The 20369-nt window shown below is 45.5% G+C and overlaps 1 protein-coding gene across 2 annotated transcripts in view; it reads right to left on the bottom strand.

Annotated features, from left to right (window-relative positions):
• LOC138673021 (acetylserotonin O-methyltransferase-like) overlaps positions 1 to 20369 on the bottom strand; it is a 160245-nt gene that overhangs the window by 30695 nt on the left and 109181 nt on the right. For both annotated transcript variants that reach the window (XM_069761558.1, XM_069761557.1), the window contains exons 4-5: positions 18725 to 18793; positions 16947 to 17065 (exon numbers count right to left, since the gene is read on the bottom strand). In XM_069761558.1, coding sequence (XP_069617659.1) covers positions 16947 to 17065; positions 18725 to 18793 — 188 coding nt within the window. The remainder of the gene's footprint in view (positions 1 to 16946; positions 17066 to 18724; positions 18794 to 20369) is intronic.

The raw sequence follows: 20369 nt of genomic DNA, 5'->3' as shown, positions 1-20369 counted from the left end.
TCTGCATGATGTGGTCGTGTTGGGGTTGCCATGGCTACAAACCCATAATCCAGTATTGGATTGGAATTCCATGTCGGTATCCAGCTGGGGTTGTCAGGGGGTACATGGTGATGTTCCATTTTTGTCGATTTCGTCATCCACCCCTTCTGAGGTCCCAGAGTTCTTGTCTGATTATCAGGATGTATTTGAAGAGCCCAAGTCCGATGCTCTACCTCCGCATAGGGATTGTGATTGTGCTATCAATTTGATTCCTGGTAGTAAATTCCCTAAAGGTCGATTATTTAATTTATCCGTGCCCGAACACGCCGCTATGCGCAGTTATGTGAAGGAATCCCTGGAGAAGGGACATATTCGCCCATCGTCATCACCACTGGGAGCAGGGTTCTTCTTTGTAGCCAAGAAGGATGGTTCGCTGAGACCGTGTATTGATTACCGCCTTCTTAATAAGATCACTGTTAAATTTCAGTATCCCTTGCCATTGTTATCTGACTGTTTGCTCGGATTAAGGGGGCTAGTTGGTTCACTAAGATAGATCTTCGTGGTGCGTATAATCTGGTGAGAATCAGGCAAGGAGATGAATGGAAAACTGCATTCAATACGCCCGAGGGTCATTTTGAGTATCTAGTGATGCCGTTCGGACTTGCCAATGCTCCATCTGTGTTTCAGTCTTTTATGCATGACATCTTCCGTGAGTATCTGGATAAATTCCTGATTGTTTACTTGGATGACATTTTGATCTTCTCAGATGATTGGGAGTCTCATGTGAAGCAGGTCAGAATGGTTTTTCAGGTCCTGCGTGCTAACTCTTTGTTTGTGAAGGGATCAAAGTGTCTCTTCGGTGTGCAGAAAGTTTCATTTTTGGGGTTCATCTTTACCCCTTCTACTATCGAGATGGATCCAGTTAAGGTCCAAGCCATTCAGGATTGGATTCAGCCGACATCTCTGAAAAGTCTGCAAAAGTTCCTGGGCTTTGCTAATTTTTATCGTCGCTTCATCTGTAATTTTTCTAGCATTGCCAAACCATTGACCGATTTGACCAAGAAGGGTGCTGATTTGGTTAATTGGTCTTCTGCTGCTGTGGAAGCTTTTCAGGAGTTGAAGCGTCGTTTTTGTTCTGCCCCTGTGTTGTGTCAGCCAGATGTTTCTCTTCCGTTCCAGGTCGAGGTTGATGCTTCTGAGATTGGAGCAGGGGCGGTTTTGTCACAGAGAGGTTCTGATTGCTCAGTGATGAAACCATGTGCTTTCTTTTCCAGGAAGTTTTCGCCCGCTGAGCGTAATTATGATGTGGGCAATCGAGAGTTGCTGGCCATGAAGTGGGCATTCGAGGAGTGGCGTCATTGGCTTGAAGGAGCTAAGCATCGCGTGGTGGTATTGACTGATCATAAGAACTTGACTTATCTCGAGTCTGCCAAGCGCTTGAATCCTAGACAGGCCCGTTGGTCGTTATTTTTTGCCCGCTTCGACTTTGTGATTTCGTACCTTCCGGGCTCTAAAAATGTGAAGGCGGATGCTCTGTCTAGTAGTTTTGTGCCCGACTCTCCGGGTTTATCTGAGCCAGCGGGTATCCTCAAGGAAGGAGTCATTGTGTCTGCCATCTCCCCTGATTTGCGGCGGGTGCTGCAAAAATTTCAGGCGAATAAACCTGATCGTTGTCCAGCAGAGAAACTGTTCGTCCCTGATAGGTGGACTAATAAACTTATCTCTGAACTTCATTGTTCGGTGTTGGCTGGTCATCCTGGAATCTTTGGTACCAGAGAGTTAGTGGCTAGATCCTTCTGGTGGCCATCTCTGTCACGGGATGTACGTAGTTTTGTGCAGTCCTGTGGGATTTGTGCTAGGGCTAAGCCCTGCTGTTCTCGTGCCAGTGGGTTGCTTTTGCCCTTGCCGGTCCCAAAGAGGCCTTGGACACATATTTCGATGGATTTCATTTCTGACCTTCCCGTTTCTCAAAAGATGTCAGTCATTTGGGTGGTCTGTGATCGCTTTTCTAAAATGGTCCATCTGGTGCCCTTGGCTAAATTGCCTTCCTCCTCTGATTTGGTACCTTTGTTCTTTCAGCATGTGGTTCGGTTGCATGGCATTCCTGAGAATATTGTTTCTGACAGAGGTTCCCAGTTTGTTTCAAGGTTTTGGCGAGCCTTTTGTGGTAGGATGGGCATTGACCTATCCTTTTCCTCGGCTTTCCATCCTCAGACTAATGGCCAGACCGAACGAACCAATCAGACCTTGGAAACATATCTGAGATGTTTTGTTTCTGCAGACCAGGATGATTGGGTGTCCTTTTTGCCGTTGGCTGAGTTCGCCCTTAATAATCGGGCCAGCTCGGCTACCTTGGTTTCTCCATTTTTTTGCAATTCTGGGTTCCATCCTCGTTTCTCTTCAGGACAGGTTGAGTCTTCGGACTGTCCTGGTGTGGATTCTGTGGTGGATAGGTTGCAGCAGATCTGGACTCAGGTAGTGGACAATTTGATCTTGTCCCAGGAGAAATCTCAACTTTTCGCTAATCGCAGACGCCGTGTGGGTCCCCGACTTCGTGTTGGGGATCTGGTTTGGTTATCTTCTCGTCATATTCCTATGAAGGTTTCCTCTCCTAAATTTAAACCTCGTTTTATTGGTCCGTATAGGATTTCTGAGGTTCTCAATCCTGTGTCTTTTCGTTTGACCCTCCCAGACTCCTTTTCCATACATAATGTATTCCATAGGTCGTTGTTGCGGAGATACGTGGCACCTATGGTTCCATCTGTTGAGCCTCCTGCCCCGATTTTGGTGGAGGGGGAATTGGAGTATATTGTGGAGAAGATTTTGGATTCTCGTGTTTCTAGACGGAAACTCCAGTATCTGGTTAAATGGAAGGGTTATGCTCAGGAAGATAATTCCTGGGTTTTTGCCTCTGATGTTCATGCTTCCGATCTTGTTCGTGCCTTTCATGCGGCTCATCCTGGTCGGCCTGGGGGCTCTGGTGAGGGTTCGGTGACCCCTCCTCAAGGGTGGGGTACTGTTGTGAATTCTGTGGCTGAATTCACTCCTGTGGTCACAAGTGGTACTGCAGCTTCTGAGCTTCCTCCCTCAGGTGTTCTGGTGAGCTCGTTAACTGCTTCATTACTTAACTCCGCCTGATGCTGCTATCCTTGCTCCTTGTCAATGTTTCAGTGTTGGATCTGAGCTTCTCCTGATTGTTCCTGTGACCTGCTGCTCTGTATAGCTAAGTGCTTTTTGCTTTTTTGTTGCTTTTTTTCTGTCCAGCTTGTCTTTTGTTTTGCTGGAAGCTCTGAGACGCAAAGGGTGTACCGCCGTGCCGTTAGTTCGGCACGGTGGGTTTTTTTTGCCCCCTTTGCGTGGTTTTGCTTTAGGGTTTTTTGTAGACTGCAAAGTTCGCTTTACTGTCCTCGCTCTGTCCTAGAATATCGGGCCCCACTTTGCTGAATCTATTTCATCCCTACGTTTTGTCTTTTCATCTTACTCACAGTCATTATATGTGGGGGGCTGCCTTTTCCTTTGGGGAATTTCTCTGGGGCAAGTCAGGCCTATTTTTCTATCTTCAGGCTAGCTAGTTTCTTAGGCTGTGCCGAGTTGCCTAGGTAGTTGTTAGGCGCAATCCACAGCCGCTTTTAGTTGTGTTTAGGATAGGATCAGGTGTGCAGTCTACAGAGTTTCCACGTCTCAGAGCTCGTTCTTGTATTTTTGGGTATTTGTCAGATCACTGTGTGCGCTCTGATCGCTAAGCACACTGTGTTTCTGGATTGCCTTCATAACACCTGTCATTAGCAAACATAACAAGCAGGTAAACATGAATTATATGCTTATATTGTTGAACCCACACTGGTTTATGCAGTTTTAAATAAAACAGCTGAAGAAACGTTCCTGTGCCTACCTCTGAACAGCCGAGTGAGTAGCATTACCACAAACTAAGAGTAGCAATCTCTGTACATAATTATCACATAAAGTTGCACTCTACATAGTAACATAGTAACATAGTTAGTAAGGCCGAAAAAAGACATTTGTCCATCCAGTTCAGCCTATATTCCATCATAATAAATCCCCGGATCTACGTCCTTCTACAGAACCTAATTGTATGATACAATATTGTTCTGCTCCAGGAAGACATCCAGGCCTCTCTTGAACCCCTCGACTGAGTTCGCCATCACCACCTCCTCAGGCAAGCAATTCCAGATTCTCACTGCCCTAACAGTAAAGAATCCTCTTCTATGTTGGTGGAAAAACCTTCTCTCCTCCAGACGCAAAGAATGCCCCCTTGTGCCCGTCACCTTCCTTGGTATAAACAGATCCTCAGCGAGATATTTGTATTGTCCCCTTATATACTTATACATGGTTATTAGATCGCCCCTCAGTCGTCTTTTTTCTAGACTAAATAATCCTAATTTCGCTAATCTATCTGGGTATTGTAGTTCTCCCATCCCCTTTATTAATTTTGTTGCCCTCCTTTGTACTCTCTCTAGTTCCATTATATCCTTCCTGAGCACCGGTGCCCAAAACTGGACACAGTACTCCATGTGCGGTCTAACTAGGGATTTGTACAGAGGCAGTATAATGCTCTCATCATGTGTATCCAGACCTCTTTTAATGCACCCCATGATCCTGTTTGCCTTGGCAGCTGCTGCTTGGCACTGGCTGCTCCAGGTAAGTTTATTATTAACTAGGATCCCCAAGTCCTTCTCCCTGTCAGATTTACCCAGTGGTTTCCCATTCAGTGTGTAATGGTGATATTGATTCCTTCTTCCCATGTGTATAACCTTACATTTATCATTGTTAAACCTCATCTGCCACCTTTCAGCCCAAGTTTCCAACTTATCCAGATCCATCTGTAGCAGAATCTGACTCTGTAGCGCTATAGCATGGAAAGCATTAAGCTACTTACCAGTAGCAGCGTTTTCACACGTGAAAAAACTCATATATATATATATATATTTATTTTTTTTTACTTAAGGAAGTGCAAGCCCCACGTGAAAAGGGAGGGAACTAAGGGTGATGTCATGGGCCTCCGAAAGCCGCTGCTACCGGTATGTAGCTTAATGCTTTATTCGGACTCCCATGACAGCACCACGAGAGATTTACAGAGATGTAAGCTACCTTAGGGAGGGACTATAGCCTGCAGCACCCTTAACCCGAAGGTGAGATCTGAGGAGCACCCCAAGTCCAACCAATAGGTGTTTATAAAAGGTGGAAGGGGAAGACCATGTGGCCGCCTTACATATTTGTTCGATTGATACTTCAGATCTTTCCACCCAGGATGATGCCATGGCCCGGGTGGAATGCGCCCTCAGATTCTGCGGAGCCGGACCCCCACCTTCTGTATAAGCCAGAGAGATAGCCACCCTAATCCATCTAGCTAGTGTGCATCTTGATACTCTTTCCTAGGACCTTGAAAGGATAAGAATAGTGTATTATCTCTCTTCCAAGTATCAGTGACTGAGATATATTGCAGAAGACATCTTCTGACATCTAATGTATGGAGTTCCTCTGCTTTAAAGTTAGAAGGATTAGGGAGGAATGATGGTAGAACTATTTCCTGAGACCTGTTTAAATGGGATTCTACTTTCGGCAAGTAAGCTGGGTCCGGTCAGAGGATCACCCTATCCTGCAAGAATTCTGTATAAGGGGGAAGCCTGGAAAGCGCCTGGATGTCTCACACTCTATGTGTAGATGTTATCGCTACCAGGAAAGCTGTTTTAAGGGATAGCATCTTTATTGAGGCTGATTGTAGGGGTTCGAAGGGTTCTTTTGTCAAAGATGAAAGGACTAGATTAAGATCCCACGGAACTGATGTACTCTTATGTATGGGTCTAGCTCTACCATCAACCTTAATAAACATCGAAACCCAATAATTGTTGACAATATTACAAGAGAACAGGGCTCCCAGGGCTGAGACCTGTACTTTTAGTGTACTCGTGGAAAGATTTAATTCCAATCCCTTCTGCAGAAATTCTAAGATCTGGCGTATCAGCACGCCCTCTTTTATGTCGAAGTCTGATATGGCCAGGAACTTCTTCCAAGTTCTAGAGTAGATCTTAGTTGTGATCTGTTTCCTACTCTTAAGAAGGGTATCTACTAAATTTGGGGAGAAGCCCCTGCCTTAACAACGACCACTCAAACTCCACGCCGTTAAATGGAGTCCCTTCACTTGTGGATGGCTGATCGGACCTTGGTAGAGCAAGTCCAGGATGTCTGGAAGTACCGAGAGATTGTCTACCGACATTGTCCTGAGCCATACGAAAGCATTGGCCAAATGAAAATCCCATTTTATCAGGAAGGCATCCACAGCCAGAGGATTCTCCCTGGGATTCAAGGAACAGAATTTTCTTACTTTTCTGTTGCATTTGGTAGCAAAGAGGTCTACCTCTGGTTGACCCCATTTGCGGACAATCAGATTGAAGATGTCCCTGTTTAAAGACCATTCGCCTTGCCTTAGGGTAGTGAGGCTGAAAAAGTCTGCCTTTACATTTTCTTTTCCTCTGATGTGGAGTGCAGTTAAAGATTGAAAATGTGTCTCTGCTGTCTGGAAAATGCGATCTGCCACCTGCATCAGAGCCTCGGAGCGTGTTCCACCTTGATCATTTACATAGGCCACCGCCACCTGGTTGTCCGAAAGAATCCTGACGTGGTGACCCTGTAGATATATGAGGAGTTTTTTAACCGATAACTCAATGCCATTAACTCCCTCTGGTTGGATGAAGCCATTGTGAGGGAGTCCCACTGTTTCTGAACCACAATGTCACCCATGTGGGCCCCCCACCCCGAGGGGCTAGCATCTGTGGTTATCATGCGAGTTATATCTGTTACCCTAGGAACACCTGCAGCTAATTTATCCCTGTCTAGCCACCATCTAAGTGACATAAGGGTTAATGGGCTCAATGTTATCTTTTCGTGTAAGGACCCTACCAAGGCCCGATGATTAATCAAAACATCTTTTTGAAGGGGTCTAGTGTGAAGCTTAGCCCACTTGACAGCCGGAATACATGATGTCAGGGACCCTAAGAGGGACATCACCTGTCTAAGGTGGGTTTATTAATTGCTTTTAACATCTGATGCTGAATCTGAATTGACTTATCCAGGGGAAGACAGCACTGCTGGGTAGCTGAATCCAACAGCAGTCCCAGAAACCTCTGAACTTTTAGGGGCTGTAGCCAAGATTTCTCATAATTTATTATCCAGCCTAAATGTTCTAGCTTCCTCCTAGCCACCTCCAATTGTGATAGGCAATGATCCGCTGAATTTCCCACTATGAGAAAATCATCTAAGTATGGGACAATGAGAATATTGGATTTCTGTAAATGTGCCATAGCCTCCGCAACTACAGTATTTTTGTAAATACTCTGGGGGCAGCTCATAACCCAAAGGGAAGCGCTATATATTGAAAGTGGCGAACTATTCCCCCCATGAAAAACGCCACCCTTAAGAATTTTTGGGACTCCGCATGGATGGGTAGATGATAATGTGCATCTTTTAAATCCACTACTACCATGAAACAGTCTTTAAACAGCATTTTTTTTGTTGAACTAATAGATTCCATTTTAAAGGTATGCTTGTCCACAAAACTATTAAGGGACCTAAGGTTTATGATGGTCCTAAATGTTTTATCGGGTTTCTGGATGAGAAACAGGGGAGAATAAAATCCTCTCCCTCAAACCCAATAACGTTTGTTGGAAAAAAAAAAAAATCCTCTCCCTCTTTCAGAATCTGGAATTTATATCAGAACATTCTTTAGACATAGAGCCGTGACTTCCGATTCTAACGCCGACTGTTCAAGGGGAGAAGAGCGCAAGGGAGTAAGTTTAAAGTTAACTTCTGGAATACGATGAAACTCAAGTTTGAGTCCCTGAGATATAACGCACCGCACCCAGTCACTATTTGTGATTTCTGACCATGCTGCGGAAGAGGCCAACAGCCTCCCCCCCACCGGCATTGTTAGTCATTGGTCTGGCTTCTTCCTTTCCCTCGAGGAACGACGGAACATTATTATTATTTATTATTATAGCGCCATTTATTCCATGGCCCTTTACATGTGAGGAGGGGTATACATAATAAAAACAGGTACAATAATCTTGAACAATACAAGTCACAACTGGTACAGGAGGAGAGAGGACCCTGCCCACGAGGGCTCACAATCTACAAGGGATGGGTGAGGATACTGTAGGTAAGGATAGAGCTGGTCGTGCAGTGGTTTCGTCGATCGGTGATTACTGCAGGTTGCAGGCTTGAAGAGGTAGGTCTTCAGGTTCTTTTTGAAGGTTTCGATGGTGGGTGAGAGTCTGAAATGTTGTGGTAGAGAGTTCCAGAATAGGGGTGATGCGCGAGAGAAATCTTGTATGCAATTGTGGGAAGAGGAGATAAGAGGGGAATAGAGGAGATCTTGTATGGATCAGAGGTTGCGTGCAGGAAAGTACCGGGAGACGAGGTCACAGATGTATGGAGCAGACAGGTTGTGGATAGCTTTGTATGTCATGGTTAGGCTTTTGTACTGGAGTCTCTGGGTAATGGGGAGCCAGTGAAGGGATTGACAGAGGGGAGAGGCCGGGGAATAGCGGGGGGACAGGTGGATTAGTTGGGCAGCTGAGTTTAGAATAGATTGGAGGGGTGCGAGAGTGGTCGAGGGGAGGCCACAGAGCAGTAGGTTGCAGTAGTCGAGGCGGGAGATGATGAGGGCATGGACTAGGGTTTTTGCAGATTCTTGGTTTAGGAATGTACAGATCCGGGAAATATTTTTGAGTTGAAGGCAGCAGGAAGTGGAAAGGGCTTGGATATACGGTTTGAAGGAGAGATCAGTGTCAAGGATTACCCTGAGACAGCGGGCTTGTGGGACTGGGGAGAGTGGGCTTCCGTTTACTGTAATGGATAGGTTCATTGGGGGGGTCGCGTGAGATGGGGGAAAGACAATGAATTCTGTTTTGTCCATGTTAAGTTTTAGAAATCTAGCGAAGAAGGATGAAATGGCGGATAGACATTGAGGGATTTTGGTTAGTAGGGTGGTGATATCTGGTTTAGAGATGTAGATCTGTGTGTCATCAGCATAGAGATGATACTGAAAACCATGAGATTCTATGAGCTGTCCCAGGCTAAAAGTGTAAATGGAGAAGAGCAGGGGCCCTAGAACTGAACCTTGCGAGACTCCGACAGATAGGAGGAGAGGTGAGGAGGTGATGTGTGAATGGGAGATGCTGAATGTTCGGTCAGTTAGGTATGATGAGATCCAGGATAGGGCCAAGTCTGTGATGCCAAGGGATGAGAGGGTCTATAGTAATAGGGAATGGTCCACTGTCAAAGGCAGTGGACAGGTCCAGGAGGAGGAGGATAGAGTAGTGTCGCTCGCTCTTGGCGGTTAATAGGTCATTGGTGACCTTAGTTAGGACAGTTTCAGGGGAGTGATGTGACCGGAAGCCTGATTTTAAGCGGTCGAAAAGGGAACAGGAAGATAGATGGGAGGACAGTTCAAGATGGACGTGTTGTTCCAGTAGTTTTGAGGCATAGGGGAGAAGTGATATAGGGCGATAGCTAGATACAGAGGATGGGTCAAGAAAGGGCTTTTTGAGGATAGGTGTGATTGAGGCATGTTTAAAGCTTGAGGGGAAAACACCAGTTGTTAGTGATAGGTTGAAGAGGTGGGTTAGAGTTGGGATGAAGACTGTGGTGAGGTTTGGGATGAAGCGGGAAGGGATCGGGTCAAGTGCACAGGTGGTGAGATGCGATCCTGGGAGTAGAGTGGAGTGTCGATCTTCTGTAATAGTGGAGAAGTTGGTTTTGGAGGTGGAGGGCTGGGTAGTTGGGAGGAAGGGCTCTGGGGGTTGTCTACTAAAACTGTCTCTGATGTTCTCAATCTTCTGCTTGAAAAATGAGGCAAAGGCTTCAGATTAGTGGGGAGGGAGGAGGTGCTGGGGGACGGAGGAGAGAGTTGATGGTGTTGAATAACTGTTTAGGGTTGTGAGACAGGGAGGATATGAGAGATGAGAAGTAGGTTTGTTTAGCTGTGGCGAGTGGGGTCTTGAAAGTAGTGAGGGACTGTTTAAATGCGATAAAGTGCTCATTGGAGTGGGATCTTTTCCATCTCCGTTCTGTAGCCCTGGAAGCTTGCCTCAGTTCTTTGGTCAGGCTGGTGTGCCAGGGCTGTCTGTTGATTTTGCGAGCTTTGGTGTGTGTGAGAGGGGCAAGAGATTCCAAAGCTTCAGCTATTGTGGTGTTATATAGAGCTGCAGCGTCATCAACATTGTGTAGGGAACTTATGTCTGTGAGAGTGAGGAGGGATTCAGAGAGTGAATGTAGATCAAGGGGTTTAAGATTTCTGCGAGGGTGTGCAAGTTTGTGGGGTGGAGATTGTAGACAAGGAGTGGAGAGGGAAGAGAATGTGAGTAGATTGTGGTCAGAAAGAGGAAGAGGTGAGTTAGAGAGGTTTAGATAGGGAGCAGAGGCGGGTGAAGATGAGGTCCAATGTGTGACCATCTTTGTGAGTGGCTGCAGAAGACCATTGAGTGAGGCTGAAGGAGGAAGTGAGAGATAGAAGTTTAGTGGCAGCTGAGAGGGATGTGTCAATGGAGATGTTGAAGTCGCCCATGATGATAGTGGGGATGTCCGCAGAAAGGAAATGAAGTAGCCAGGTGGTGAAGTGGTCAAAGAAGGTGGTGCCTGGCCCTGGGGGGTGGTAAATGACAGCCAGTTAGAGGCTGGTGGGGGCATAGACGCGCACAGAGTGCACCTCAAAGGAAAGGAGGGTAACAGAGTGAGGCAGTGGGATTTGGGTGAAGGAGCAGTTATCTGACAGGAGAAAACCAACTTCTCCACCACACTTGCTGCTTACATAAATCCCGTACCTCTTCTACACCTTTCTTCCCCTCTAAATTGGTCTCTAGAGGGTGAAAATGTATGTTTCCTTCCCTGACAAAATCTTTTCTTGTTGAAGGGACGACGGTAGGATATGGATAAATTAGGGAACTTCTTCTTATCGTTGCCAGCATTCTCTAGCAACTCATCCAATGCTGGACCGAATAAATTCTCTCCTTTGCATGGAATGGCGCAGAGTTTTCATCTCGGCTGAATGTCCCCCGACCAGCATTTCAACCATAGGGCTCTCTTAGCAGCATTAGAGAGAACCGCCGCCCTAGCCGCCATCTTAACTGAGTCAATAGAAGCATCTGATAAGAAGGCAGCGGCTTCCTGGATCACTGGCAGAGCACTTAACATAGCGTCTCTAACAGCCCCTTCCTTTAACTGGGATTCTAATTGGTCCCGCCAGACCATCATTGATCTGGCCGTACAAGTTGATGCTACTGCTGGCCTTAAGGAACCAGCCACCATTTCCCAGGCTCCCTTAAGGAAGGAGTCTGCCTTTCTGTCAAGTGGATCCTTAAGAGATCCCATATCCTCAAAAGGCAGCGAGGCTCGTTTTGAGACTTTGGCCACCACCGCATCCAGCTTAGGGGCCTTGTCCCAAGTGCTGACAAAGTGCTGGGTCGACAAAGGGATATCTATGCTTTAAAGCTGGTGGCAGGGAACCTTTCTTCTCAGGTTTCTTCCATTTCCTATAAATAAGTTCCTAAATTTTTTCATTCAATGGAAAAGACCTACGTTTCTTCTGATCCAGTCCACTGAACATGATCTCTTAATTGCATAACTGCGGCTTGGGATCTGCTATGCCCATCGTCCCCTTGACTGACTTGACTGACTTGTCAATCAATCCTATCAAGGGGTAAACAAAAGCAGCCAGAATCTTCTCCCGATGAGGAGGACGAGGGACCCGAATCATAGGCGCCTTCATCCCTATCATCATCCCCTGAAGAATCAGAGACCAGGGGACCTTTGGATTTTGAGGGTCCTGCTTGAGACAGGGACTTAAGAGACTGCTTAACTTCTGCCATGATCATCTCCTTCAGGCTTGCCGCCATATTAGTAGATTCTTCCGCTACCTGCGGGAGTATGGTAAGGCAATGTAGTCTTTCTAGACATAGTGTGCTGGATGCAGGGGGCACATAGTTTTTTTAGCATGAATCTGGTAAGGGGACTCCACAGAGAGCGCATTCCTTGTGTTTAGCCTTACCGATGCACTTCTTCCCCTAAAATAAATAATATGAGGGGGACTGCGTCACTGAGTGAACTTTCTCATAGATTACTTACCAGTGGCTGCAGAAAAAAGATACCGGAATACGATGGGGGTCTTTTCTGGATGATGCATCCGATCATTGTTTGGAGGAGCTTTTACGACTGGAATCGTCACTTCTCCTGACATGGTCCTTGGCTTTGAACTTCTGACGAATCTCCTCCGGTAGCAGGGCCTGCTGCTCATGGTCACTCTTCATCATCACACCTTGAGGCCAGAAGCAACGGTCCGGGTCTGGAGCCTGCTTAAATCCCTTCCTCCGGTTCAGCAGAATGCCCGGCACTGTCCTTGATTTGCTGTCCACCCTGTTATGATCTGGTGGCCTAGGAGCAGCATGAGACGTACTCTGGAGAAGGTGGTACCTTTACTGACCGCAAACCCTGAACTAGCAGCGCAACTAGAAGTAGCCGTGGGGGGTACCTAACACTCCCTAGACCCCTCGACACAGGCTAAGAACTAACTACCCCTAAAGACAGAAACGGGAAAACTATCTTGCCTCAGAGAAAATCCCCAAAGGATAGACAGCCGCCCACAAATATTGACTGTGAAAGGAGAGGGAAATAACATACGCAGACATGAAATCAGGATTTAGCATAGGAGGCCATACTAGCAAAAAAGGAAGAATAGGACAGAGAACTATGCGGTCAGTATTAAAACACTAGAAAATATCCACCACAGAAAATACAAAACACCACATCTGACTAAAGACATGGAGGGTATATCTGCATCTCCAGTGACACAGCTAGGCTGCAAAAAATCCTTCACAGACAAAGCTGGACAAAACAAAACAAGAAAATGCACAGACTATAAGGTCCACAGCAGGTGGACAGCAAAAACAAGGCCAGAACTTATCTTTGAAGAAATGAACAGCAGACCTGGAAAGACCAGGAATGGATGGGAATCCTCCAAAAACAATGGACAACTGGCACTGACTAAAGGATAAAGCAGGACTTAATTAGCCCAGCCCAAATTGCAAAAAATGGATACACCTGATAAATGCTGCGATCCAACTACCGCAGCACTACCACTCATAACCACAGGAGGGAGCCCAAGAGCAGAATTCACAACACCACCCCCCAGGTGCAGGTGACAGGCAGGAAGCCCGTGCTTTGCTCGGCGTGCAATTACCAGTGTGTGCCGCCATCTTGGAGTCGCCGAGCATGCGCGGCAACCCCTCACCCGGAAACACACGCTGGTTCCGCCCCCAGATGTCACTGCTGTCCCCAGCGCCGAGAGCAGCACGGGACTGCCCGGACAGCCAGCTTTGTCCCAGACGGCTTCACCATGGAACAGATAGCCTCCAGCACCACAATACACCCCGGGGACACAACGAGGGGCACATATTCACCTGGCGCCGGCTGAAGACTGAAAGACCGCTGGCCCACTGCTCCCTGCTGCGAGCATCTTCGACATGCAGAACTGCCAAGACCACCGTGATGCCTCCAGGAACTCCACACCGGCCAAGGTAGGAGACCCCCTCACTACCTGAATCGGCCTGGGATCCATCTTCTGTAGGATACAGTCCCTATAGGAACAGGAAACCAACTGATATGTGGGAGAGGTGTAGCCATTTTGTATCTGTAGGTTTCCTGTTCCTGAAGGGCGGATCCCCTCTCTTGTCATGCTGTCATGGGAGTCTGAATAAACATGAGTATTAGTGATGAGCGAAAGTGCTCACCACTACTCGGTATGCGCCCGAGTATCGCCATGCTCGGTGTACTCGGCAAGCACAAAGTACTTCCCGGATTATTCGGCGGGAGCTCAGGTTTCCGGCCTGCAATTTTGGCACTCTTTAGAGCACCAATGACCATGCAGGGATTGTCTGCGATGCACTGTAATGCTGCAGCCATCTTTGTTGTGATATTACAGTGATTGGCTGGCTACACAGTGTCATCAGGTCTATAAGAGACCTGGCGCCGCCCAGCTCGCCGCATTCTGCTCTGGACTCAGCTAGTGCAGGGAGAGCTGCTGTTGAGATAGGGCCTGATTCTTACTTTTATTAGTTTGGGTCTGCTAGTGTTCAGTCCACAAATCCTGATACACCAACAGTCCTTCTTAGGGCTAATTCGGGGGTACATATATTGCAGCGCTAGGTAGTCAAGGGAGTCTATGTGCACATATCCACATCAGTGCAAGGCCTGCAGGCACTGTATGTGAGTACATAGACATAGATCTCACTGCATACCTCAAAAAGCTCCATTACTGTCTGCTGCTGCTTATTTTATATATACAGTACAGACTAAAAGTTTGGACACACCTTCTCATTTAAAGATTTTTCTGTTTTTTCATGACTATGAAAATTGTACATTCATACTGAAGGCATCAAAACTTTGAATTAACACATGTGGAATTATATACTTAACAAAAAAAGTGTGAAACAACTGAAATGATGTCTTATATTCTAGGTTCTTCAAAGTAGCCACCTTTTGCTTTGATGACTGCTTTGTACACTCTTGGCATTCTCTTGATGAGCTTCAAGAGGTAGTCTCCGGGAATGGTTTCCACTTCACAGGTGTGCCCTGTCAGGTTTAATAAGTGGGATTTCTTGCCTTATAAATGGGGTTGGGACCATCAGTTGTGTTGTGCAGAAGTATGGTGGATACAGAGCTGATAGTCCTACTGAATAGACTGTTAGATGTTTTTTTCTTGCCATAATACAAATTCTAAGTAAAGAAAAATGAGTGGCCATCATTACCTTAAGAAATGAAGATCAGTCAGTCTGAAAAATTGGGCAAACTTTGAAAGTGTCCCCAAGTGCAGTGGCAAAAACCATCAAGCGCTACAAAGAAACTGGCTCACATGAGGACCGCCCCAGGAAATGAAGACCAAGAGTCACCTCTGCTTCTGAGGATAAGTTTATCCAAGTCACCAGCCTCAGAAATCGCAGGTTAACAGCAGCTCAGATTAGAAACTAGGTCAATGACACACAGAGTTCTAGCAGCAGACACATCTCTACAACAACTGTTAAGAGGAGACTTTGTGAAGCGGGCCTTCATGGTAAAATAGCTGATAGGAAACCACTGCTAAGGACAGGCAACAAGCAGAAGAGACGTGTTTGGGCTAAAGAGCTAAAGAACACAAGGAATGGACATTAGACCAGTGGAAATCTGTGCTTTGGTCTGATGAGTCTAAATTTGAAATCTTTGGTTCCAACCACCGTGTCTTTGTGCGAAGCAGAAAAGGTGAACGGATGGACTCTACATGCCTGGTTCCCACCGTGAAGCATGGAGGAGAAGGTGTGATGGTGTGGGGGTGCTTTGCTGGTGACCCTGTTGGGGATTTATTCAAAATTGAAGGCATACTGAACCAGCATGGCTACCACAGCATCTTGCAGCGGCATGCTATTCCATCCGGTTTGCGTTTAGTTGGACAATCATTTATTTTTCAACAGAAAAATTACCCCAAACACACCTCCAGGCTGTGTAAGGGCTATTTCACAAAGAAGGAGAGTGATGGAGTGCTACGCCAGATGACCTGGCCTCCACAGTCAAAAGACCTGAACCCAATCAAGATGGTTTGGGGTGAGCTGGACCGCAGAGTGAAGGCAAAAGGGCCAACAAGTGTTAAGCATCTCTGGGAACTCCTTCAAGATTGTTGGAAGACCATTCCCGGTGACTACCTCTTGAAGCTCATCAAGAGAATGCCAAGAGTGTGCAAAGCAGTCATCAAAGCAAAAGGTGGCTACTTTGAAGAACCTAGAATATAAGACATTTTCAGTTGTTTCACACTTTTTTTGTTAAGTATATAATTCCACATGTGTTCATTCATAGTTGTGATGCCTTCAGTGTGAATGTACAATTTTCATAGTCATGAAAATACAGAAAAATCTTTAAATGTGAAGGTGTGTCAAAACTTTTGGTCTGTACTGTATATCGCCCTCGCTGCAGTGTGCCCATTAGTCAGTACAAAGTAAGGCAGCCTTTCTGGCGACTAATTATCGTAGGTGCAGTTCCCTGACTGACCTGAGGGAACTTGCAAGTTCCAAACCGGAACTGGGAAGTGGGATATAGAAAAATTCTCTTCAGAAAAGCATCGGGGCAACCAAACAATCCCGGTTCATGACATATTGGTGTCAGCGGTGGGGATGTTAAAAATATCCCCCTGTGATTCGTGACAGTAGGAGACTGTAGTAAAGAGCTTTAACAGGATCTTATAGTGTCAGGTTCTAAATATTTATTTGTTCTCTACCCAGAGTTTTTTTCCTTTTTTGGTGGAATTTTTTATTAAGTTTTTTTGTACTTCTATAATTTTCAAACATATGCAATAAATATATTATTTTAGTATTTAGTATAGTATTTTTTCTTGTGATTTATGACTTTAGTGGTTTACCCAACATTTATAATAATTTTTGTTAGTCTACCGAGATTCTAGTGATTGACAGCGGCAGTAATAAGGGTTGTGGTCATGATTGCAACCCGTCAACAAATATGGGAGATCTAGCAGAGTGTTTGTGTGCTAGAACTGCTTCTTAGTCCCAGTCCTACCCTGCTGACGTCTTCCATCACTCTCTGTACACTAACCACCAATGATGACATCTCATACTGACAGGTGACTTCCACAGTCAATCGCAGATAGAAGTGGTCACATGTGTTAATAGGTTATAACTGGAGAGTATAAGACCAATGTAGGACCAACAGTAGGCATAACATTAGAAATTTCAATTTTTTTAAATTCAAACCGTTCTACATACAATCTGCACAAAGATCTGCCTGATATATTGTATATTTGTCATTGAAGATTTCAGTGTGGGGTGCTGTGGATTTACTGCATACATTTATGAATACAAAATAAAATAAAATAATGAATAAAATAATAAAATACAATTTGTAAGACTTTTTTTTATTACCTCCAAGATCAAAGACTGTGTGGAATGCAGAGAGGTCAAAAGCTTGTATAACATCTTTTCCACAAACATTCCATATTGTGTCCATATAATGCATAAAAGTCACCATCTCCTCTTCTGATCTAATTACAAATTAGTCAAAAGAAAAACGGGAACAGCGTTTATACCTTGAAATACAAAGCATTACGATGTAGATACACTGCAGATGTCTAAGCTGGGTTGGGTTTTCTTCCACTTTTTAAAAAAAAGGACAGGACTGGACACCTACAGCAGTGGCTCCCAATGCTGATTTGATGGTACATACTGTAAGTCCACCCCTGAGCATATCACCCTGATGACCCATTGTGATATCACAGCAGTTTATTTGACCAAATCCCTGTTGTGACATCACAGCTTACCTCACTGAGACCTTCTTGTGATATCACAGGAGCCTACCTTACTGAAAATGACATGATGTCACCAGAGCTTGCCTGACAAAAACACTCTTGTGGTGTCACAGCAGCTTACCCGACTAAAACACCATTGTGATGCACAGCAACTTACCCGACTAAACCCTGTTGTGATGTCACGGCGTATCTGACTGAAACCTTCCTGTGATATCACAGTTGTCACGTGAGTGAAGCTTTCTTGTGCTGTCATTGTGGCTCACCTCACTAAAAATCACTAGTGATGTCAGAGCTAGCTAGGCAAAAAGACTCTGGTAATGTCCCAGGAGCTCACCTGGATGAAACACTTTCATTATAGCACAGTAGTTTAGGTGTCTTTCACATTTACGTCGGTACGGGTCCGTCGCTATGCGTCGGGCCGACGTACCAACAGACGATGTGATATTTCTTCCCGAAGTGGGCAGCGGATGCAGTTTTTCAACGCATCCGCTGCCCATTCTGAAGTCCAGGGAGGAGGGGGCGGGGTTTCGGCCGCGACGTGCAAAAAAAGTTACATTGAACTTTTTTTTGTCCGTCGCGTCCGCCAAAACACGACGGATCCGCCGCACGACGGATGCGACGTGTGGCCATCCATCGCGGTCCGTCGCTAATGCAAGTCTATTGGCAAAAAACGCATCCTGCAAGCACATTTGCAGGACCCGTTTTTTGCCCAAAACGACGCATTGCGACGGATGGCAAAAAATGGAAATGTGAAAGAGGCCTAACCCAAAAACATAGGTCCCCTGTATATGACCTGTATGTGGCACTGAGAACCAGGCTTTGTGCTATTATTTAGGGTCTCTCTCGAGCACATGGACCCTGACAATAACAACATCTTACAGCACACAAATCTGATTAGTATGGCATCAACATATCCTGTGGGAATACTCACACCCTTATTTTTACAAGACAAGCTAGTTCAGATCTATTAGTTCAGTTACTACCACAATTAGTCCTGTGGCTGGTGGACAATGGGGCAGTGTATGTCCGGCTCCCAGTGATAATACAGAAGTATAACAGCATATATCAGGTGGACACATTGGAATATCCCCAAGAATGATATGAATTACACAATAACATTTATTTTCCCTATTCCACTAGCAGAGAGAGCACCACGGGGGAGGCGGCATTTTGTTTTAAACTTCCAATATATTTAAACATTTCTATAAATGTCTCCAAAATGATTTCATACACAGTTACAAAATAGAATGCAATTTCAGAATACCTACATAACAAAACCATGCTCTCTCAGTGGTTATTCACCAGGAAATACTTTTACAATTGGGCCCAGAACTTCATATTCATTTGCAAAACCAACAATCATTGTTGCAAATCTACAGTATGTGCACAAGTTACCTGTAAATAGCTTCAAATACTTCTTTTGAAGATACCCCAAAAGCCCTCTCATTCTGCATTTTTCCTTCTCTGCAATATAATAAGGAGCATTATTTGTTTAGATTTATAATTGACAAAATGTTTCCTTCCACACATTTTATGTGCAATTATCTATCATGTACAAGTGTCATCCTGTATGCAAGCTTCAAAGCTTCATCTCCAACATTACGGAAAAGGTAACATCTCTGTCACTTTTTCTTATAAACACATCTTACGAAAGATAGATTTAATAAAAAAAATGAAACCATTTGCCTTAATCTCTCTCCTTCCAACAGTTTCTAATAGCCAAGAAGCAATTCCAGTCACATATGATAAAGTCTGGACACTGCGAGTCTATTAGGGTATGTTTCCACGTTCAGGAAACGCTGCGTGTTTGACGCTGCGTAAAGCCACATTGTCTAGATGTTACAGCATAGTGGAGGGGATTTCATTAAATCCCGTCTCCACTATGCGGTAAAACACGCAGGCGGCAGACCCACGTAAACTGACATGCGGCGCGTCTTTTTAGAACGCAGCATGTCTGTTTACAAAGCAGCGACGCTCCGTCGCCGCCCCATAAATTTACCATAGACTATCATTAGATGCGATAAAATCGCATTTAATGATTAGTCACATGCGTAGAAACTGCGTACACGCAGCTTACTACGCATGTCTGCCGACTCCCCTTTCCCGCCGCCAAAAGTCCCTTGTCCACTGCAGTTTTCGCGAGAACTTATGTTATTGCGAGAACTGCCGTGCACGTGACCGGGAGTTATCTCCGGTCACTAGTCTGGTTCTCGCAAACAGCTGATCAGCTGATTGTGAGAACGCTGTAGTGTAGGTGATCGCTGGAGAGTTATCTCCGGCGATCATCTACACGCTCTGCTACATCTAGATGTCAGGCATCCAGATGTAGCAGAGCTGGACTCGTCTAGACTGTGTGCACATACAACACACAACATGTAACACACAGCATACACCATGCAACATACACCATGCAACAACATGCGACATGTGACAACATGCGACAGCATGCAACATGCAACAACATGCAACATGCAACAATATGCGACATGCAACAATATGCGACATGCAACAATATGCAAAATGCGACATGTTATGACCTGGTGGTTAGGACAATAATGGACCAGGTGGGTAAGAGCACATGGAAAGACCTGATAGTTAATAGTAGTACAGGACAAGCTCTGGGACGTGGGAACTCTGCTGACCGCAATCCCTAATCCTATCACACACACTAGAAATAGCCGTGGATTGCTCCTAACGCTCCCTATACAACTCGTCACAGCCTAAGGAACTAGCTAGCCCTAAAGATAGAAAAATAAGCCTACCTTGCCTCAGAGAAATTCCCCAAAGGAAAAGGCAGCCCCCCACATATAATGACTGTGAGTAAGATGAAAATCACAAACACAGAGATGAAATAGATTTAGCAAAGAGAGGCCCGACTTACTGAACAGACAGAGGATAGGAAAGGTGACTTTGCGGTCAGCACAAAAACTACAAAAAAACCACGCAGAGGGCGCAAAAGACCCTCCGCACCGATTCACGGTGCGGAGGCGCTCCCTCTGCGTCCCAGAGCTTCCAGCAAGCAAGACAAAAATCAAAATAG

Source organism: Ranitomeya imitator, chromosome 3 (assembly GCF_032444005.1).
Source record: "Ranitomeya imitator isolate aRanImi1 chromosome 3, aRanImi1.pri, whole genome shotgun sequence".
Classification (NCBI taxonomy): Eukaryota; Metazoa; Chordata; class Amphibia; order Anura; family Dendrobatidae; genus Ranitomeya; species Ranitomeya imitator.
This window is presented reverse-complemented; position numbering and strand designations above follow the sequence as displayed.